Source organism: Ambystoma mexicanum, chromosome 8, assembly GCF_040938575.1.
Source record: "Ambystoma mexicanum isolate Mex_15411 chromosome 8, UKY_AmexF1_1, whole genome shotgun sequence".
Taxonomy (NCBI): Eukaryota; Metazoa; Chordata; class Amphibia; order Caudata; family Ambystomatidae; genus Ambystoma; species Ambystoma mexicanum.
The window spans coordinates 64,361,403-64,384,662 of record NC_090929.1 but is presented as its reverse complement, the minus strand read 5'-3'; the positions used below and the strand labels follow the sequence as shown (position 1 = coordinate 64,384,662).

Here is a 23,260-nt window from a genome sequence, read left to right as displayed (position 1 = left end):
CCCAATTTGAAGGGGAATACGATCTAGTCGGACAACGAACCAATTCTGTCGACGAATCGGACGATGACGGAGATCAATGTCTCCTTTTGAGCTTTTTGGAGGAAGACTAAGATCGTCTCGACCTGCTACGAGATCGGGATCTCTTAGAGTGCTTTTTATTGCGTTCCGATTCCTTAGAGTCGGATGATTTTTTATGTTTTTTAGATAATGCTTTCGAAGAGACCTTCAACGCCTCCCGCCCCACCGCTAACTTACTTTTCCTCTCACGGAGGGCCTTCTCCATCATAGACTGACAGGAGCCACAGTCGCCAGTTCGAAGGGCTGAGCCCAAACACCACAAACTGATAAGGTGAGGATCGGTGATGGACATCTTCGATCCACAGTTATTACACGTCTTAAACCCCGTTTTGGGAGTCGAAGCGGTTGAAGAAGACATTTTCTTGACAGAAAATCTCGAAGCGCGCCGTTCATGAGAGCGAAGCAATCGGAAAAACGGAACTGAAGCCAACGGGCGCGGCTTGAGCCATTCATACCATCGGTGACGACGACACGGTATGGATCCCGTCGAGTGACATTCGACACCACAACCTCAAGCACAGCACCCTCTGCTGGAAAAAAAATTCCGATGCAGCGAAGCTGGCGAAACGAATTATCACTAGATGAGGAATACGTGGGAGGACACAATCCATTCGAAAGGGAAAGGCATTCTAGAAGAAACAGAAATGTTCACAACAACCCCCACTCTCCCTACTGTGTAAGCCGGCAAGGCCGGCCCACGTGTTCGGCATTGCCGATAGGATCGCCTCCGTGGAAACCACTGCCGTCGAAGATCTTGACTCAGCAGAGAAGTGGAATGGCCGTCGAAAGAGGGCTGGAATTAAACAACTGACAAATCGACCATGGGTCGAGTAAATGGCAATGTCTCTTATGATCTCTGCATAAGGCGACCTAAGGCTCAGTATTCTGGGCGAAAAAAAAACAATCTGAGGGACCTCGACGCGTGAGGGATTTTGGGTACACTTCACATCACTATAGGGATAGTATTACAGACACGCCTATGTCGACGTCCCCTTTTCGACTTTCGAAAAACAAGATGCAGTACTCCGCAGTGACCACTGGATGTCGGACCATGCACAGCATGTGATTCTAAGCAGATTAACAAACTGTACTTACCTTAATCATTTGTGATTCCTGTATAGCTGTTAGGCAAGATTGTATGCAGTACCCTTTGGGTACACTACAACAACCCTGGCCACCTGGCAATAGGAACACAACCTTTGGTAAAAGTCTGTACTACACAGGTTGGTAGCGTGTTGAGCAGCCAGGCTTATCTCAACAAGGGTCAATGTGAGCTGTAGGGGAGTTACACAGAGATTCACACTGACAAGTATGCAAATAAACTCTTGTAAAGACCCTTTTGGGATGGCCCACAGTCACAACCCACACCCTCTGGTGACTTCAATAGCTAGGGTGCTGGGGACATTAACATCTTACTGTTGAATTTAGAACATTCTTAGGAATCGGTCAAAGGAAAAGGTTAATTAGAACAAACAAGAGATTACAAATATTCTTTAGCAGGTAAATACTTTTGGGATCCCCTAAGAAGAGTCTGTCAGTTTAACAGGTTAAGCCAAAGTCAATGGGCAAAAGTTTATATGAGCTGAAGCACTTCTGGTAGGTAAGTAGAAAAGTCTTTCCACAATGTTTTAGAAGACTTCGAAGAAAAGAAGAATCAATGTAGGGCCACAAGCTGTTTAGACTTGTGAGTAGTAGAAGATGCAAGCAACTCTACAATAAGAGGTAAGTTCTCTCAGACTTCACAGTACCTTTGGATTGAAGAAAAAGTGCAGCAGAGGACTACTGTTCCTGTGCAGCTCTGCAGATCTCAGTTCCTGGGCCTCAGTCATGGGGACAAGAGGGAGGACTTCTGCAGACTCCTGCACTGCAACTGGACGGTCACCGCTCGCAACCTGCAATCTTCAAACAAGTGGCACTTCGGTATTTCTTCTCCTCGCGATTACCGCAAATAGCAACACCACGGTTTCTGGCTGTTGAAATTGACTTTCCTTGCTTCTGGGGTCCCGCACTCGGTTGAGGGGGCTTGGTCAATCCTGCTTCTTGGGAGTCAAGAGGATCTTCCTGGAGCTCTTGGCCAACTTAAAAGCAATGCACACAATCTGGTGTTCCTCTCCCTGACTATTCGGTTTCCAGCAGCAACTCTGTGGCAATTTAACCAGTTCCGAGAAGATGTTCAGGTGGCTTACTTTGGAGTTGATATGTCCCACTAACTCAAGGGGAGAAGTCGTCCTCGCAGGGGCTTCTCCGTCGATACGAATTTGGAGTTTTAACACAGCAGCAGGGCTTCACCGGGCAAACCAATGGTCCAGGTGTTGCAGCAGGCGTCCTCTTCAAGATCTTCTTTGGTTCCTTCATCCAGTGGTCGACTCTGCCTTCAAAGCTAAAAGCCTCAACTTTTATTCAGGTTTCTCCCATTCATTCCAGCCTAGCTGTCAGTCACCCAGCAGGGTGGCTGTCCTTGCCGGACAGTCAGCCGGCCAATCACCACAGAGTGCATTTGGGTCTCCTATGAGAGTAAGCACAGGGAGTTTTGGGCACCTGCCTCACACATCCTGCCCCCGCCAGACACCCTGGAGCCAGAGGTCGGCTTCAGTCGTGAATCCCGCCAAAGGCAAAGCGAACGCAGCCTGTGGTAAATGCACATCACAGTAATTAAAAATAAACCACTGCCACCAGCCATTCAGTGAAGAAAGGGTAACAAAAACATTACATGAGAAGCTAGACCAAGGGGATATTAAGTAACTCCTCCAGCACCATATTGTAAGATAGTGTGTGGTGGGTCTAGAAAGTTACAAACGTAAGTAAAGTCAATTTCACTTCACTGCTCTGGGAAATAATAGTGTATCCAGAGGAGGTATTTAAACCATGGGGAAATCTGGGAGACTTCCGTGTGCCACTGCACTGAAGGTGCTGTGTGACACCATGTAAAAGATGATGCCTATGGAGTTTGTCAAGCTCCATAAACAAAAGAAACTTAATCCAGCAAAGAGTAGCTTTTCTTGTGATTGGGAGTCCCTTCATCCAGTTTGCCCAGGCCCACTGCTGGAATCCTCATAGGGAGTCTTCTCAGAAGTCCCTGGACCCTTTCAACCTCTCTGAAGTGTATTACTTGTTTGAACAGTCTTCCTTAGGATCGCTGACTTTTGCTACTTCTGTGCCTATCCTGCCTGTTGGACACCGAGAACACTCATGCTCCAAGAATAGTGAGAGACTTCCAAGGTTTGGGCCCGATGCCTAGAAAATAGAACAAGTGTTTAAAAGTTTACCTGTGAATGAGTTGGTTGGCAAATCACTCCGAATGTGAGCAGTTACAAAGGTTATTACTTACCTTGAAGGTATTCTGCCATTCTGAAAAGTATATGCAAGGTTATTTTACTCCCATTGCGTCTTTCCCCAAAGCAATGTTGTTGGCTTCACTTAACCATTTCTTTCAGAAAAATATAATGTATAAGTTAGCCAACTGGGTCTTGCGTCCCCCGACATGCTGTATAGCCCGTCTAGAATATATCTGCCTTATGTTTTTCTTACCTTAATAGCTGTGTGCAAATCTTAACAAGTGTATTGTGAGTTTTAAAAAACTTGGTCTGCCTTGTGCCATCTTAAGTTTGAGAGTTATTGCTTACCTTAGTCGGTGTTCCACTGAGCTGAAAAGCAACTAATAGTTTATTTCATACTTAGGTTTTACCTGCCTAGAATAGCTGTGTGCCATTCTTAAGTTTTCTGAAGGTGTAGCTGACCTGGTCTGCCTGATGCAATCCTAAATTAGTGTAAAGAGTTATTGCGTACCTTACTCTGTGTTCCGCTGATCTGAAACGCAACTGTAATTGTATATTACACCACCAGGTCTTACCTGGTATAAATGTGTTATCCTGAATGTAGTTCTAGGTTTACACGGTTCCATGAATTTGTGTTCCACTATTTCGAAAAGTATCCTGGCAACAAGGTTGGTTTACTAAGTGATTCCTTAACTGAGTGTCACTGCCTGACTGACAGGATCTACTACCCTTGACTTACTGTAAAGTAAATCGAGAAGTAACTGAAGGTGTGTCCTATACTAAATGTGTTTGATAAGGCCGACTTCCCTAAACATACTGTACGTTTTCTGAACAGGGTCTATTCTTTGGTCTGTGTACTTTAAAGCATTGCGTTTTTATAATAAACTCCCAAGACTTAAAATTGGCCTAATTCTATTTGTAATAAAGCTTTGTTTTATAATACTTCTGGTTGTAAGAGTTTGTTGAACCCTTGGTATACTACACGTTTTTGTTACCACTTACAGTCCTCTCTCCCTCCTAAGATGAGCTGGCTGCTCTGTCTGCGCTACCAAATACTCAGGTGGTACAGCCTTATACTAAGAGTGCAGTTTTGTACTGTCTCAGTGTCAGGGAGAATGTTCAATGTCTGTGCCAATTCCCTTTAACCTCACAGACCCCCAGCACTTTTGCTGGACTTTTTAGATTTTAATCTACCCAGGGAGTGGAACTTTTTACCACTCACATTCTTTTTCTCTGACTAGCATTTTCTTTTTAGACTGGTTAATGAAGTCTGGTAAACTCCATACGTTTAATAAAGGCATCTGCTGTTTGCTTAGTGACACTACCTTTTGTGCAGGATACTGGCAGGCTGATTTCTCAGCTGCAGTACAGCACCCATGGGTGGTGAGCATTTTCTCAAAATGGCCCATCTTCCTTTTTCATCATTTTACTTTTGTTTGTTCTGGGCCTTTACTCCATCCTTTAGAATAGATTTGAGCCCTTTGTGAGTTTTGCCTTTGGCAGGGTTCAGCCCTGAAGCCCGTCCAGGCTCTAGTGTGTCTAGGAACGTAGGACGTGAGTGAGAGTCCTTTGTCTGTAGGCATGCTTGGCTGAAACCAGTTTGAACTGGGCGGCTGGTTGTCCTGGAGGACAGCAAACCCCCAGGTGATTGACAGCTCCGAATGTGTGAATGACTGGTTATCCAGAATAAAAAGGAGGGGATTTTTGGACTACAGGGTCCACCACTGGAACAAGGTATCCAAACTAGAAAACGAGCAGGGATGCCAGCAGCACCTTTAAGGACTGCGAAAGCACTGGTGAAGCCGTGCAGCTGTGCTGACCCCATTTTCACATCAACAGGGAAGACCCGCCAAGGACAAATTACTCCCTTAGGTTGGTGGCACCAACTAGCCTCAGGACCTTCATTTTGGGCCATCCCCCAACTTGCTGGGAATTTCCTGAGCTGCTGAATCCCAATACCCGGGGTACCTGGACCATTATCGAGTGCATTGTCTTTCGAAGATCGAATCTGGCTGAAACTTTGCAGGCATCCATGTGGACCTCAAGTGGCAGGAATTCTTTGCCAAAAGTCCCCTCACCAGAGTTCAGGACAGAGTAATTTAAGATAATCTGACCAGTGATATTAGTTTATTCTTAAACTAAGAAAAAGGTGCCAAAACCACAATGAGCCACTGGTGTGAGCTGAATCCATTGCTGCCGACCCCTTCTATCGAGTGCTGCCGCACAAGCACGCCAGAGGCCCCCCCCCCCTTTGTCATCACGCCATCACGCCCAAGGAGCATTGCACCTAGAAGGAAGCCAGCTACAATTTCTTCTTCACTTTCAAGTTTTTGTGGGGTTTGAGGTGTAATTACCTTGTGCCATTTTTGTGCTTCCTGGTTTTATGAAATGTTTTCTCCAACTAACAATTAGTCTTAACTCAGTGCACAAACTGTACGGCCTGCACAATCAGGTAGCTCCCCTTGAGCTTGTGTGTTTCTTCAAGAACAACTGACTGGTTAACTTTTCCTATTAAGATCTTCAACAGAACTGGAACTGTCCATTTGACTTTGGCTGTCCTGGTTTACTGATCCTATTGGCTTCGACAATGATGGTTCCTCTATAGGTTTAAATTGTGGATACCGGTGTGAACTTATTTCATTGGACTGCTCTACAGCTCACATTACACCCTCCCAAGATAAGCCTGGCTACTTAGCCACTCTAATGACTTTTGTAGTACAGGTCTTTATTAAGAGTTGGGTCCCTTATACCAAGAGATAAGTCTTATGAAGTTTCACACCTAATACTCAGTTGTATGGTTTTACTAAGCCCTTAGTTGGACTTCGACAAACTGTCCTAACACCTGACTGTGCCAAAGTGTGACAGAAGCACACCGACTGCTGTGCTCTGAACAGCACCAAACTGTTTTCTTTTAAAAGCGTGAAACCAATAACAGACAACCAAGAGCAGCAACGGTAGATATGTATGTATTTGGGGGTACTTCTAAAGCATCAACTAGGGCCCAAAAGTATCAAGGCGCTAGAGAAAAAGCAGAGAACCAGGAAAGACCACAACAAAGGAAAAAAAAAAAAAAAGAAAAAAAAAAGATACATTTTAAAATCCAGATGGAGCCAAGAATGAAAAAGGGCATCCAACAAGACGAGCTCTCCGATAACAGGACATGTTCAACAAATTCTGAGAGGCAGGGCAAGGGGCCCTACTTCGCTGCTACCGAGACACCTTTTCCTGTAAATATTTTGCCCCTATATTGTACACTCTGTGATGAGTCATACAGAGCATCTTAAATTTGCTACATTTACAGAAACAGCTTCTAAAACTGCAGCCCCTGCAGTCACACAGCAGAGCTAAACCACACTAAATTAGCATTTGTACACAAGTACCTACGGACAGATCAAACTAGGCCTAAACCATCTTGAGGGTCCAATAGAAAACTTGCTAGCCCAAACCTTATGACAGTATAGCAATAAGCCTGTCTCTGCAATCAATAAGCAGTACGATCAAGAAAAGCCAAATTAACGGTTTCTGGAATCTTACCATTAGTCCTCCTCACTTCCTCGCGAGCAACATGTGGCACTACCACCTCAGCTGAGAAGAAAAAGGAGAACACAGTCAAATTCACAAACTCCCTCTCGTCTGAACCAGGACATGACAGGATTGTGAACTGATATAGATATGAAAAAAAGACCTGGTCAAGGTTATCCATTTGACATTTGAGCCAATCTGGCTTACTTTCAATAACAATCCAGGCAAACGTGAATAGATGGCTTACTTGACCATACGGGAGGCATTGTTAGTGCTAATGTAATTCAGTCATTCCAATGTCTGCATTCAACATGGAAGCATCAAATAGCTCATGGTTAGTATTACCAAACTAGATTTCAATAAAGTGTTTAGCTCATCGTACTGAGACGCCTAAACGGCTTGCCTCTTACACCTCCCCCTCCCCCACAACAGACTTCCCCATACCTCTGCCAAAGGAGTGATCACTGCCTGGAGAGCCAATCTTCTCTACCACTGGAGAACGGGGGTCCTCGTTTTCCTTGTTTTCAACTGGTTTTGGAGCTTCAGCCACTTTCTGGGTAAGTTTGCTCTTCTGGTCTAGCTGTTTGAGTTTGGCAGCACAGGCTGCAAGGCGCTCTTCCCTTGCTCTACGTTCTTCCTCCTCTCGTCTCCTACGGGCTCGCTCTACTGCCTCCGAAATCTCAGAGGGGACAAACTTTTGCCTTGGCGGAAGCTTCTCCTCCTTCTCCTCTGCAGACTGCTGCCGTAGAAAGCTTCCTGGAAGAGGCTTCTAACAACAAATAAAAACAGGCCCAACTAATCAGAACAAACAAATCACAGTGTGGTTAAGAAAACACCTTTGTTTGCAAACCTCAGTAAGACCAATAGTAGTGGCTTCTGAATTACAGACAGCCTCTAAAGAAATCAGTAGGCTTTTGAAAAATCACATGACAGCACAGTATTAAGATTTATTTCTACAATCTGGCCTGGTGGACAGGTTTCAGCAGGCCACTCTAGTTATACAGAACAGGGGATCTCTGAGAGGTTAGCCAAGCCCCAATCAAGATAGCAATTGAGAGCAGTCAAGGCTATTCTAAGGAGTCCGAGTGGGGCCAGAGCTCCACAATGAGGCGCCACAGTGAGGGACACAATAATTAAATTTAGACAGGCAAGTAAAAAATACTGCATTTATTTTAGGCCCAAAACACACACTAGGAAATAAAGCAATATTACATAATACTCAATTATAAATATATTTAAAGTCACCTTTAGGTTCTTAGAAACGCATTTGAGAATGTATTTTTTAGAAGAAGGTATTGATGCTGTAGAATGGAACCAAGCCACAATAAACCCTATTGGAAGTCCAATCTCTATGGAGTGGGGCTTTGTGCCCACAAGTCCCAAAGCTTCTTGGGTAAGTGCTCTAATGTAGGAAGAGTTCTTGTTTTGGTGAAATGGTCCACAGAGATATTCAACAAAGTTACTGGAAAGAAAAATTATACTCCTATCTTTAAGATACAGTGGCGTTTATGTTTATTTATATAGCGCCGCCTAGCCCTGGGGCATCCAGGCGCTTGGCCAGTAACATAGCTAACATATCACAAACAAGTCAATCGAAAAGCGTTACAGATAATATTATAAACATTACTAATAGTATATATATTACAGCTTATTTACAAAGGTTTGTGGTTTGGGCAGGTCTGTAAAACAATATATACAATTGTGTGTAAAATAGGTAGATATTTTAGTTAGCTTTGGCCAGTTGCCATGATTTGGCACTATGTCTAAATCGCTCAAAGGATGGTTCTTGTCCGAGATCGGCTGGTAGTGAGTTCCAGAGTTTACCGGCAAGCACAGGGAAGCTTGTGCCGCCTGCTTTTTGGAGCTTAAATCTGAGGATGTTTAAACACTGTTTGGGCTGATCTGGTTAGACGCGATGGGATGCGATTCGTGAAGTTGTCCAAGAGGTATCTAGGTGCTTGGATGGATAAGCATTTGTGTGTGAGAAAGAGTATTTTGTATACTATTCTCTGAGGTATAGATAGCCATTGACAGGTGCGTCTTACATCTGAGATGTGCTGGTGTTTTGGTATATTCATAGCTGCTCTTAGTCCGTTATTTTGGATAACTTGAAGCTTATTGATGTTCTTTTGGATGGTACCCAGGTAGAGAGCGTTACATTAGTCTACTTTAGAGAGTACTAGGGGCTCTTGCTAAGGTGATGCAGTTGGAGGTCGCGAGGTAAGGTCTGCTGGCATTGATGAGCTTACATGTGTAAGCGGTGGCTGATGAAATAGCATTGATTTGTCTCGTCAGTGTGAGGGAGGAGTCAAGGTAAATCCCAAGAGTTTTGACGCTGTTAGAGACAGAAATGTTATTGCAATCAATGGTGAATGTCTGGTAGAGTTTGTCTAATTTGTTAAGTCTGGATTGGGAGCCTAGAAGGAGAAGCTTGGTCTTGTCGTCGTTAAAGCAAAGGCCATGCTTGGCCATCCATTCTTGGATGATGGAATAGATATTGTTGAGGACTGTGCTGTCGGTAGTGTAGTCGCCTGTTAGTGGGATGAGTATTTGAGTGTCATCTGCATAGTTCGTGTAGATGACACCCAAATGGTCGAGTATGTCGAAGAAGGGTTTCGTGAAAACATTGTAAAATGAAGGGGAAACACAGGACCCCTGGGGGGCGTCGCATGTACCGGGAGCTGGTTTTGCAGAGGCTGTGGAAGCAAAGACCCTCATGGATCTATTGTTCAAGAAGGACTTGATCCAAGCATTGGCATTATCGGAGAATTTAGCTGCCACTGCTAGGTGTTTGCAGAGAATGTCGTGGTTAACCAGGTCAAAGGCGGCAGACAGGTCGAGGAGGAGAAGGGCTAGTTATCTTATCTTTGAGATTGTCCATTTGTGTCTTGAGATCAATCAGGGCTGTCTCTGTGCCATGTTTGGGACGGAAACCCGATTGTCTAAGTCCTAGCAAGTTGTTTTTCTCTAGGTGGTTCTGTATCTGCAGGTGTAGGCAGCTCCATCAAGGGTTTTTAGGAGGAAGGGCACAGTGGTAATGGGTTGGTAGGGACACTGGGGTCTAGTTTGGGTTTCTTGAGTAGTGGTAGAACCCAAGAATCCTTTAGGATGTCAGGTACTATGCTGGATGAGAAGGATAATGAGACAAGATGATGAAAACGTGATGGAATAATCAAAGTTAATTCTAAGGAGAACAGGGGGAGACTAATGTGTCGCCATTAGTTACCCCACCCCCCTCCATGACTCCAATTTTCACAGACTAGATTGGTCGACTATGGTCGCTGGAGGGTGGTTTTTCCGCCGTTGGTTCCAGTGAGAGGTGTCCAGGCGCTGGAGTGCAAGGATTCTTCCAGTTGGTACCAGGAGCAGCGTGCAACCCTTTGAGAAAATGTAGAAAGGCACAGATGCAGACCTCTTCAGGACACTTCAGCAAGCTAAGGAAGGAGTGTTCCAGCGACGGCCACTGCAAATAGGTGACTGCAGGCCTCCTTTCAGTCGTGGTTGAATAAGACCTTCTAGAGTAGTATTTTTTTTTTTTTTATTTTTTTTTTATTTTGAACTATTACTCGGTAAAAACTGAGTTTTGTCAAAAATAGCTGAGGGTCATAGACGAAGGTGCACGCTTTCATCCTTCACCATGTCAAATTGGTGTCACAGGTTTCTATGGGTTTCTACAGAACCTCCCCCAGGTCTCCAGTGGCTAGAAATGGGTTAATTGGTTTGCTCCTTATTACTGTCAGATTGTCTGATCTGGTCAAACGCCATTTCAATTACTATGTAGTACTAGAGTAGTATTACTTGAAGCTGGGGGCTGAAATACGGAAGGCAGACTACTTGTACCGCAAGCTGGCGACTACCGAAGTTCCAGTGACATGTGACACGCAACGGTTCTACCGAGTTAGCCCACTGCAGAGCTCGTCAGTCCACCGGGTGGTCCAGGGACACTTCAAAAGGCTCAGTAAGCTGGATCTGTGAGAATACGTCAAGAGTGGTCGGTTCCACCATTCAAAAGGTTGAAGCACCGCTCAGGGCTTTCGCAGATCAGTTAGTCCAACAGGGCTTTAGCAGGCCAAATGCAGGAAGGGATGCCAGGCCTCTTCTGGAGTCTTCCACAGATCTTTGGTCAGCTGCTCTTCTTATAAAGGATACTTGGCACCAATGCTGTTCTGAAGAAATGTATTTAGGGGTCCATTTCTTAACCCAAATCCTGGCTGGAAGCAATTCCAAGCCCACCAATGGTAAGGATATGCACCATTAGCCAGCAGTGGTCCAATCAGGGACCACTTTCGGTTTCACTCGTGCCCAAGAACCAGACTGGCACCACCGATGTGGAGTGGGGACCAGACAGTCCCACCCACTTCCTGGGTCCACACATACCAGGCCAGCAGTTGCACGTGAAAACTGCATCCTTCCCGGGCAAATGCATGACCATATAAGGGATTTCCTGGCCGGAAGAAGGCCAAACAACAATACGGCCAAAGGACAAGCGAAAAACCATGTGGCACTGTCATTTTAGGGAACTAGCTACGTTTAGTAGCCAGACGCTGTAAACCTGAATGTGCACACTTAAAATCATGCATACATTTTTCTGATGCCACAAGCTTGCATTTAGCACATATAAAAGGTAACCAAAAATCCAAACTGTAAAAGTCTAGGGGGATGCAAAAGTATCCACACTGCACTAAGATTCTGTGTGCACTTGTTGAAAAGAATTATCAAAAAGGTAATAAAATAAACGGGGAAACAGTTTCCCAGTACTGACAGTCTGAAGGAATGATCAGTTTCCACATAACTAAAAGAGCAAATAGCCAGGCGAGTGAAGAGGAAGGCTTCCCTTCCCTGCAAAAAGTCAGGGCAGGTTAAAAAACCAAAGCAAAATGTTCAGGGGCCCATATCAGGTTTGAGTTGTAGTTCAGGTCAAGTACGATGTTAAATTATGATTGAGGTCAACAAAATGTTGGACCTAGCTGTGATGGAGCCCTCTAGTACTCCTTGGTCAAGTCCTGTGGTTCTGGTGGCAAAAGCAGGTACATCTGATTTGAGATTGTGTGGACCACAGAGCTCTTGATGTCAGCAAGACGGATGCTCACCACCTTCCACAAACTGAATTGTTGATTGACAAGTGAGGTGTTGCCGAGTACCTTAGCACCCTTGACCTTACTGCAGGGTATTTGTAAATATCCCAGACAGAAAATGCCAAGGAGAAGACTGCATTTTCAACATCCGAGGGACTTTACCTGTTCTGGGTAATGCCCTTTAGTTTCAAGAATGCCCCCAACACTTTTCAAATGTTGGTGTTAGGGAGAATTGTCAGAATTGTGCTAATTCTTCTCTACCTTAGACACTCCCAGAAACTCTGCTGGATTTTGGGAATTGAATTTTTAACTTGGAGAGAGCAGGACCCTTTTTCCCCCACTCTCTCATGTATTTTAATACGATTTTGATCTGTTTCTTTTGGTTATGGAGTCTGAAACTCCATAGACATCCTCTTTTACATTGTGTCACACAGCACCTTCAGGGCAGTGGCACCGGGAAATCTTTCAGATTTCCCAAAAGTTTAAATACCTTCTCTTGGACAAACTACTGTTTCCAAGAGCAGTGAAGTGAAAATGATTTTACTTACCTTTTGTAACACTCGTCTAGACCCAGCACACACTATCTTACAATAGGGTGCTGGAGGGGTTACTTAGTATCCCCTTTGTCTAGCTTCTCATGTAACATTTTTATGTTACCCTTTCCTCGATGAATGGCTGGTGGCAGTGGCTTACTTTCAACTACCATGGTGTGCATTTACCGCAGGCTGCGTTCACAGCTGCAGTAAATCACCCAAGGGTGCCATTTTTGTCAAAATGGCCCCAGTCTTCTTTTTTTACCATTTCCTTGAGGAAAGGTCCTTCTTGAGATTTACTCTGTGCCAAACAAGGTTTGGTCCCTTTATTAATTTTGCCTCTGGCTCCAGGGTGTCTGGGAGAGGCAGGAAGCAAGGGAGGAGCCCGAAACTCCCTGTGCTTAGTCTCCTAGGAGACAGGAATGCATTCTGTGGTGATTGGCCGGCTGGCTGTCCGGCAAGGACAGCCACCCTGCTGGGTGACTGACAGCTAGGCTGGAATGAATGGGAGCAAGCAGCATAAAAGGCGAGGCTTTTTGGCTTGGAAGGCAGAGTCGACCACTGGCCGAAGGAATCCGAAGAAGAGCAACTCCTGGACCGTTGATTTGCCCAGTGAAGCCCTGCTGCTGGGCTGAAACTTCAAATTTGCATCAACTGAGAAGCCCCTGCAAGGACGACTTCTCCCTTTTGAGTTGGTGGGACCAATCAACTCCAAAGTAAGCCACCTGGACATCCTCTCGGAGCTGGTTGAAATCCACTGCAGTTGCTGCTGGAACCGAATAGCCGGGGAGAGGAACACCAGATTGTGTGCGTTGCTTTTAAGCTGGACAAGAGATCCAGGAAGATCCTTCGGACTCCCGGGAAGCAGGACTGACAGAGCATGAGCCCCCTCAGAGTGTGGGACCCCAGATGCAAGGAAAGCCCATCTCGACAGCCAGGAACTGCAGTGTTGCCGTTTGCGGTAGACGTGAGGAGCTGAAACACTGAAGTGCCACTTGTTTGAAGATTGACAGTTGCAAGCGGTGACCGTCCCAGTGCAGGAGTCCCCAGAAGTCCATCCTCTTGTCCCCACGACGGAGGCCTAGGAACACCAGGATCTGCAGAGCTGCACAGGAACAGAAGTCATCTTCTGCACTTCGTCAACCTAAAGGTACTGTAGAGTCTGAGAGAATTTACCTCTTGTTGTGCCACCTTGCTTGTCCTCGGAGACTTGTCTCGGTTGCCTCTGTAGAGTTGCCGACAGCTTCTCTACCCCACAAGCCTAATCAGCTTGTGGCCCTACTTTGAATTTCTTCTTATTCTACAAAGACTTCTAAAACATTGTGCAAGACTTTTACTTACCTGCAAGAAGTGTTTTAGTTCACCTTGACTTTTGCCAATTTAACATTGGCTGGCTTGGCTCTCTGAATTACTCATTCCTCCTCTGCATAGGTGTTGTGTCTTCCTTCGAGGAAGGGGTTAACTAACTTTGCATTGGGGGTTACCAAAAGTACTTACTTGCTTCAGAATATTTGTGTGGTCTCTTGTTTTGCTCGAAGAATCTTTTTCCTTTGACATATTCCTAAAACTGATTCTAAATGCAACAGTGATATATTAATGTCCCCAGAAACCTAACTATTCAAGTCACCTGAGTGTGTAGGTAGTGTCTGTGGGTCATCCCAAATGGGTACTTACTGATTTAGAAATCTTAAGAGTGTGTATTTTTGAAGTGTATTTGAGTTTTACTGTTATATTGCCCCTTCTGAAGAAGGCTTACAATGACTGTTTAAATAAATGAATAATTGTTTAATCAAGAAACTTGTGTCTAAGAGTTTATTTGAATACTTGTTATTGTGAATCTCTGTGTAACTCTCCTACAGCTCACATTGACCCCTCTTGTAATAAGCTTGGCTGCTCAACACGCTACCAACCTGTGTAGTACAGACTTATACCAAAGGTTGGGTTCCTATTGCCAGGTCAGGGTTGGTGTAGTGCACCCAAAGGGTACTTCATACAATCTTGCCTGACAGTTGGTCAACCATGTCCTGAATGGGTTGGATGAATTATGTGTAGTTTATCTGGATGACGTAGCAGTCTTCAGCCCCACTAAGGAGGAACATATGAGACGCCTAGAGATAGTTTTGCAGGCCCTTCAGAAGGTCCACCCGACCATAGCAGGTGTCAAACTGGTCAAGGATCAGTGGTCTACCTTGGGCAAGAGCTTGATCGGGGCATGATTCAGCCTCATCCCAGCAAAGTGCATGCAATACAAGACTGAGCAACCCCGACAACCCAAACCCAGGTGAGAGCTTGGCTAGGCCTCACTAGGTATTCAGAAACCTTATGGCAGATTGTCACCATAGCTGCCCCTCTGACTGCCTGCACTACTAAGAAACCAAATAAGGTTTCCTGGTCTGTGTAGTGTGACAAGGCCTTCCAAGGCCTGAAGGGAGTCCCTTTGTCAGTCCCCTTTTATCAGGGTATCCGATTACCAGAGACCTTTTATAGTTCAAGCGGATGCCTCCAACACTGGGATAGGTGCGGTCCTTTCACAGTTAAATGATAAAGGCAGGGAACATCATATCTTTTATTAGTTGCCAGCTTAAAGACAGAGCGCTAAGGTGGGTGACTGGAAAAGGAGTGTTTTTCCTCCATAGTGTGAAGCCTGCGGAAGCAGAGACGCTACTCCAGTGAGAGTCCAAAAACAAGGGTGAACATTTCCTCAAAGTTTTCACCTCACCCAGCGGTTGTAGAGTCAGTTGAGGAGACACTAGGCCACCCTCAAAGCCATAAAGGACTGCCCTGGATCAGGTCAGGGAGAGACTCAGATTTGCCTGAGAAGGTCTGTGGGAGCGAGCAATACAAGGTGTTATTGTAGGGTATACTTCTTAGTAGTCTTACTTATTCCAAGCAATCTGCACAAAGCTTACAAATTATGCTATTGTATGTGCCTTTTCACTATGAAATCTCCAAAATTCTAAAAGTTGTTTAAAAGAGTTATGACCCACCTGGCACAGATGCCAAATTCACTGTCCCAGTACCTCTAATCTGGTCTACGGAAAGACAAGGTCTCTTTGGATGCTGTAGAGGGCAAAGGAACATCAAAAACAGACATAGCCTCATTATTGCAGGTGTGTTTATTTAACCATGGGGACCACACGTGTTGTCCGAAATAGATTTTCCTTAGTATATACTGTAGGTGCATTAAACTGCTGTACTAAACCTTTGTTAGATACAGAGGCTGTAGAGACTTTATCCAGCGAACCGCAACACAGCTATTGTTGAGCTACGTCATTTGTGCGGCAGTTACACTCCTCCGTCGATATCTCAGACTTGAACAACAAAGGTAATACTGATTTGCCACTTTTCTACCCATTCGCTACACACACATTTGAGCTAACTTTAAACGTTCGCGTGGGCACCAGCGAGAGAGATTTCCTTTTGTTTCCCTACAGTGTATACATTGTGGAGACTGACCTATAACTAGGCGTGCCCATAAGTATTATATCAACTGGACACAGTCTCAGGGGAGACCCCTCCAGAAATCGAGGGCGAGTGCATACCGCAATGTAGACCCACTCTTGTTACTGTAATAATGTATCATTTAATATATGCAGAATTCCATACCCCTGAACAGCGCATCACTTCAAATAAATAAAGTAGCCCTTTCCCTTGCACTCTACAGCATCGAAAGAGACCTGGTCTTTCCGTAGACCGGATTAGAGGGACTGGGACAGTGAATGCGGCATCAGTGCCAGGTGGGTCTAAACAACTCTTTATAATTTTGGAGATTTCATAGTGAATAGTGTGGAGATAACTGGCACATACAGCATAATTTGTATGCTTCTCGCAGATTGCTTGGAATAAGTAAGACTACTAAAAAGTCTACCCTACAATAACACCTTGCATTGCTCACCCCCACAGACCTCAGGCAAATCTACCCGTTAGATAGTTCATTATATGAACAGTAACAGACTACTAGCATTAATAGCTTACACTGTTTTGTTTGTTTTTATCTGACAGATCAAGAAATATTATGAAAAATGTATCTATGGTGATATCAATATAACCATTACCAAGTCACATCATAGTGAAATCTCCTGATCAATGTTCGCTACTAAAGAGACGAGAAACATGTTGAGGCCAAAATTCTCTCTATATAATTACAGAGGAGTTAGATTAGAGGACAGAACACCACACGCTAGCAGAGTTCATAACCCAACTGACCTGACAAAATTGTTTCAGATTAGTAGACATCCTCTTGTATCTTTAGTCTGAAACTCACGTTGCCAAGGTGACACCTGCCCAGCTCCTCTTATTAAAGACTGTGTGGAAGCCTTTACTCCTATCACAGCATGTATCAAGTCCTCATTCACCAACAACTCGATCCCACCTAACCTTAAGGAAGCCTACTATTCCCACCAACTACCGGCCCACAACCATTGGCCCTTTTGTACTAAAAAATCTGGACCATGGTGCCTACATTCAAATACAAGCCTACCTGGAACACAACATCCTCAGCCCATGTCAGGCGGGGTTCCAACTAGGCCGCAGGACAGAATCAGCCCTCCTTGACCTTATAAACCAACTGGATGATATCCGTGAAGCCAGCAATCTAGCCTTCCTCCTACTAGACCTTTCGGCAGCATTTGATCTGGTCAACCACTAAATACTCTGCCACCACCTTACCAAAGATGCCAAAGTTTTTCCTATTGTCACCAAATGGATTGCCTCATTACTTGCAGACAGAACAGCATGCATCTACTCTGGAAGCGCAGCGGCCCACCCAACTCAAGTCCCTTGTGGGGTCCCACAAGTTTCATGTGTCTCCGACATTATACAGCATCTATACAAAACCACTCTTGGCCACCAACTACGCTGATAACCAAATCCTCATCCCCCTTTCAGTGACTATGAACAAGACTCCAGCAACATCAACAGAATCTATGACACTATTCAAGTCTGGATGGCGCCACACACCAGCTCGGTCTAAATGATGGCGAGACAGAAATCCGGGTAGTGGCACCCCCCCTCACCCTTACATCTAGCCAAACTTGGCCCGGCCTTCCGCTCCGTCACCATCAAGGCCTGCACCATCCTGGTCTCCTCCACTGTCAAAACACTAGGCTTCCACTTTGACTCTGGCCTCAGCATGACCCGACATGAAAACACGATTGCATCATCTGCAGCCCATACCACTAAACTCCTGAATGCGACCAAACGCCTCCTCACAAGATCGCTTAGCCAAAGCAGTAATTTGATCCCGGCGTGACCATTTTAACCAGCACTTCCAAGCACAACTTTAAGCGCCAGACCATCCAGAACAATGCCATCGGGCTGCAAAGAAATTATCCAAACGTGACCGTGTTTCAGCTCACCTAAAAGCTGCATACTGGTAACCACTCCGAGAACATATCTACTTTACCTCTCACAGAGAATCTCCAAGAATCGCTCCTCTATACCAACCAGACCAATCTACAGCCACAGACTGACCGCCCTGCGCTTCAGATGCACTAGAGCTGGGGGCTTCAGCTTCACAGTCATTGCCTCCTGCTTGTGGAATAACCTACCTCCTCACTTGGGGTCTGAGCCTTTATACTGGCCTTTCAGGAAACTACTAAAAGCTAGCTTATTGTATTCACAATGAACTATTCTGGTAATGAACTACTTCCCCTCCGACGGCACTCCCCTTCCCTCTCTCCTCCACATTCCCTCCTTGCAACCAGCGCCTTGATGCCTGTGGGTCTCTTCTCTTGTACTGTGCAAACCTCTACGTATTGGGCAGGAGTTCTCCCAAACTTAAAGAGGCAAGTCTGCTTCAATTTGTCAAAGTAATTTCTGTACGCTGGTGACCTTCACCATAGCATTGCAGCCAGAATGGGGTAGTCTGCTGAGCAACCAAGCATTGTATGCGGCTCACCTACTTCTTGCACCTCACAAGCATACTCAAAGGTTTTAAGCCAATCTACGATGTCCTTTTCATAGTACATACTGAGTAGACCCTTAAGAAATCTAGGATGAGATGATCTAGAACCACTCCCAGAACCTCTGCAGGAGCCGAGACACTTGTAGTCTGGCCCACTCCAAATGGTGAATCAATCGGGTCAACCTGCAGGTCCAGTTTAGCCATGTTAAAATCCAATTCTTTCTGTCAGAGCTTCTCTTTAAGCTCCCGCACAATCTCATCTTCTGAAGTTGATAGGGAAACCTTGGAAGACTTCTTCCTGTGCATGGCAGTTACCACAAGTCCATTGCTACTGCTGGAGCCTGCCCCAGCATCTACTGCATCACTGTTATTAGGCAAAGGAACAATCCTAGAATACTGGTGATCCAACAACTTCATCTAATCAGCTTTTGTTTGGAAAGAATATCCTCTGTATATACACAATTTGTTTAAGTTCTCTACTTTTAGTGCAGCAAGAGTAGACCGTGGTGATTTCCATATATAAAAAATATAGAGCAGGCAACTGTTATACCAGTACAAAGTTCAAATCACAGTGTTATGTAGTATCATAAATGTATTTACACAGGAGTGGACAACACTGGGGTACCAAAGACCTTATCCTCATCGCTGTAACACCAACTTGTTAAGATGGACTTCTAGGGGAGGACAGGGGGCAGGACGATGGAGGAAGCCTAGGTGTGCAGCTCCTGTCCCATCGGGTCGATAAGTGGCTTGAGCACCTGCTTTTGTCACCTCCTTGCCCGTGCATCCCACCTGGGAACTTGGAGTCGACCTGTCAAACTGCAACTCTACCTCGCGGGGCAGAGGGGCACCACTTTGCCCCCCCACCCCCCTGCACAGATGTCTCAGGGCAGTTGTGCACTGTGTTACTGCCAAGTTGCTAAACACACAAACATACCCTAATGCTAATAGACATGATGCAATAAGACACAAAGAAAACATGAATTAATTCAACAATAAAAACACTTTGTATCATGCATAGCTGTGCATGAATAAATCACACGAATTTGCAACCCTCTCTGCATGGGTTCTAACTATAATGCAAATTCTGTGCATAGCAACCTATTGCCATTCTACATGCATTGTAGCCTAATAACTGCTAATAGAAAAATACATTATGGCAAGTGTCAGCATTCCTCTCCAATCCACACCACACATTTCTCTCTCTCATAAGACAATCTGTCTGATCTTCCCTTCCCATCAACATGCCAACATCCCATCTAATGTGTGTGCAAATCTCCCATGTCCAAACATGCCATTCAATAAGTTAGGCCTAAATCTCAATCGGCAATACTCCCCCCCCCATTTGCATGGACTGCAGGCAGCCCCCACCGATCTGCATCTGCCGCTCTCCCTGCCAGATCGATCTCGACCCTGCTCTCCCCTCTGCTTCCCAAAATGCTTACGATCTCCCAAGCTGGTCTGCTTCTGCCCTCCCAAGATGCATCCGAAACGCTTCTTCCAAAAGCTTCTCTGCCAAAACGCCTCTCCTTAAAGCTTCTAACTCTAATCAAATCATGCTTCACAATTATAGTGTCAAATGAAGTACATATTTTCTATGGTAACATAACTCCTCTCCTGCAAGCATTCACTGTCAAACCAGAATTTCTACAAGCGTCGAAATGTCTGCGTACGCATGTAACGTCCCCAGTATGTTCTCTGGTCACTGTGACATTGTAAACCAGTTCATACGGCTTTCGAACTGCGTCTCCCCATCTATAAACATACCATCCTCCCATTCCTTCGTTGTCAGCTCCTTCTCTCTCCACACCGCTCTGTGCCTGTGTGCAAAGCACTCACTCCATTCAAATGCCTCCCACCTTCCTGTCGGTCTGCGAACAAGGCCCAGGGTCTGATAATCCTGCCAGTACTCGCTTCTCTGCTAGGTCAAGAATTACAGCCTTCTGCCAAGACCGTTTACTCATTCCTCAATTCACAGTCTACCATAATAATCCTTCTGCATACAAAGTGGAGCAGCTCTCTTGTGTCAGAATGGCTTAGCCTGCCAGTTCCATTCATTCTAGCGTTTAGCTCATTCTCTCAAAACCAAGCGCTACATAATGTGAACTTAATGCATAAAAAGTGCACATTCATGTGCGTGTCGAATTATTAATAACAATATCTAAACGAGGCCCTTCATATAACAGGCCTATTTCTTTAGCAAATGCATACGAAAATGGCTGAATAATATGGATAATGGATAACTAATGTCACTAAAAGGAATGAAATGAATTACTAAGGATAACATAACAGGCAAGCATAATATCTGGTTTTACAGACCAGACGCTGTAGGGGTACCTTGTGCACATTTGTGGAAAACCTTAGGAATATTGCCCCCTGGAAAGGTGATATATCCCCCTGTGGACGATTGTCTGGTTATACCGAAGACACCAAGCCCGATGCAGTGCTCTGATGCCAGCAGCTGCTCTCTTCAACTCTGGGCCGAGGCGCGCCCTGGTCCACACATTATAGGCTGATTACAGACGCAGTGTCGGGGGAGGGGGAGCATGGGTGGGAGGGTCTCCATGCCTCGGAACGATCAGGTGTTATGCAATATTGCATGCAGTACCCTGTGAGAGACTGCACCAGCCTTGTCCACTTGGTAATAGTTAACCCAACCTTTGGTATAAGCATGTACTACACAAGTTGGTAGTGTGACTGGGTAGTCACACTCATCTCAAGAGCGCTCAATGTGAGCTGTAGGGTTGCAATGTAGAGTTTCACAGTGACAAGTATCCAAATAAACACTCAGTTTCTTGATTAAACAATTATTTATTAATTTGTCCGTTGAATAAGCCTTCTTTAGAAGAGAGCAAATATGTAACTAAAAATATATTTCATAAACACACTCTCAATAAATCTGTAGATACCGATTTGGGATGGCAAACGAACACTTTCTACACCATGAGCTGACTTAAATAACTAGGACCCTGTGGACATTGATAGATCACTGGTACATTTAGATCAATACTAAGTTTGGTGTCAAAAGGAAAAGGTTAGGGAATAAAACAATGGTTAACAAATATTCTTAAGCCGGTAAGTACTTTTGAACACCCCAATGCAATGTAGATTAACCCTTTGCCAGCTATACAAGTAGAGAATGTATGACTGTTTGGGGGAATAGTTAAAACACAAAGTCAGAGATTAGAAGAGTCTTTCAGGGAGCCAGGACAGCCAATATCACTTGGGAAAAGTATAGGGGAGCTGGAGCACTTCTTGAAGGTAAGTAAAAAGTCTTGAACAATGTTTAAGAAATCTTTGTAAGAAAATGAAATCGCTGTTGGGCCACAAGCTGGGAGGCTTGTGAAGGGCAGAGCTGCAAGTAACTCTTCAAAATGCAACCAAGATAAGTCAACTGAGAGCTAGTAAGACTATATAGCAAGAGGCAAGTACCCCTTAGTTCATAGTACCTTTGGTCTGAAGAAATTTCTCTTCTTGTAGGTCCTGCAGATCCTGTTGTTCCTGGGCCTAAGTCGTGGGGACAAGAGGGACGATGTCTGCACAACAGTTTGAAGGTCGGCAGCAGCAATGGGCAAACTTTAGATCAGCAGTACTTCGTGGTTTCAGCTTCTCGCGAATAGCACCACTGCGGTTCTCGGATACCTTATGGACTTACCTTGCATCTGGGGTCCAGCACTCTGTATAGGTGGCTCAGGCTTGATCAGTCCTGCTTCATGTGAGTCCAGAGGATCTTCCTGGAGCCCAGGTCCAACTTAAAGACGATGCACTCTATTCTGGTGTTCCTCGCCCTGGCAATCGGTTCCTGCAGCAGCAATGGAAGTATAGCCAGCTCCGAAAGGATTTCCATACGAGTTCATCTTGGGGTCAATTGGTCCCACCAACCCAAGGGGAGAAGTCGTACTTTGCAGGGCTTCTCTAGTCAAGGCGAATTCGGAGCTTCAGCACTGCAGCAGGGCTTCACCGGGCAAATCAATGGTTCAGCAGTTGCAGCAAGCGTCTCTTCCAAGTTGTTCTCAGGATTCCTTCTTCCAGTGGTCGACTCAGCCTTCTGTCCAAAAGACCTCGCCTTTTATGCAGGTTACTCATTCATTTGCAGCTTAACTGTCAATCACACAGCAGAGTGGCTGTCCTCCAAGGACAGCAAGCCGGCCAATCACCTTTGGGTGCATTCCTGTAACCAAGAAGACCAAGCACAGGGGGGGGGGGGGACACCACCCTCGCTTCCTGCCCTGCCAGACACGCTGGAGCCAGAGGCGGGCATCACCAGTGAATCCTGCCAAAGACAAAATGAACAAAGGGACCAAACCTGGTAACCTGGTTTGGCACACAGAGTAAATCTCAAGAAGGATCTTTCCAACAAGAAATGGTGAAAAAAGAAGACCGGGCCATTTTGACAAAATAGGCACCCATGGGTGGCTTTACTGCAGCTGCAATTGCAGCCCGCAGTAGAAACACCCAATGGTAGTAAAAAGTAAACCACTGCCACCAGCCATTAATTGTAGAAAGGGTAACAAAAATGTTACATGAGAAACTAGACAAAGGGGATACTAAGTAACCCCTCCAGCACCCTATTGTAAGATAGTGTGTGCTGGGTCTAGAAAGTTACAAAATGTAAGTAAAGTCAATTTCACTTTACTGCTCTTGGAAACAGTTTAACCATGATAAGGTATTTAATTAAACCTTTGGAAAATCTGAAAGACTTCCGTGTGCCACTGCACTGAAGGTGCTGTGTTTCACAATGTAAAAAGATGATTCCTATGGAGTTTGAGAGAGTGGGAAAAAGGTCCATATCCAGAATAAAAATAATAAAGTCCTAAAGACCAGCAAAAAGAGCTAGGGGTCTCTAAGGTAGAAGGGAATTAGCACATTTCT

The 23,260-nt window shown here is 45.1% G+C and overlaps 1 protein-coding gene across 8 annotated transcripts in view; it reads right to left on the bottom strand.

The window, feature by feature from the left end:
- The window catches only part of PRRC2B (proline rich coiled-coil 2B), a 1,218,749-nt gene that overhangs the window by 413,614 nt on the left and 781,875 nt on the right, over positions 1-23,260 (bottom strand). For all 8 annotated transcript variants that reach the window (XM_069609284.1, XM_069609287.1, XM_069609286.1 and 5 more), the window contains exons 12-13: positions 7,320-7,644; positions 6,888-6,938 (exon numbers count right to left, since the gene is read on the bottom strand). In XM_069609284.1, the coding sequence (XP_069465385.1) occupies positions 6,888-6,938; positions 7,320-7,644 (376 nt within the window). The remainder of the gene's footprint in view (positions 1-6,887; positions 6,939-7,319; positions 7,645-23,260) is intronic.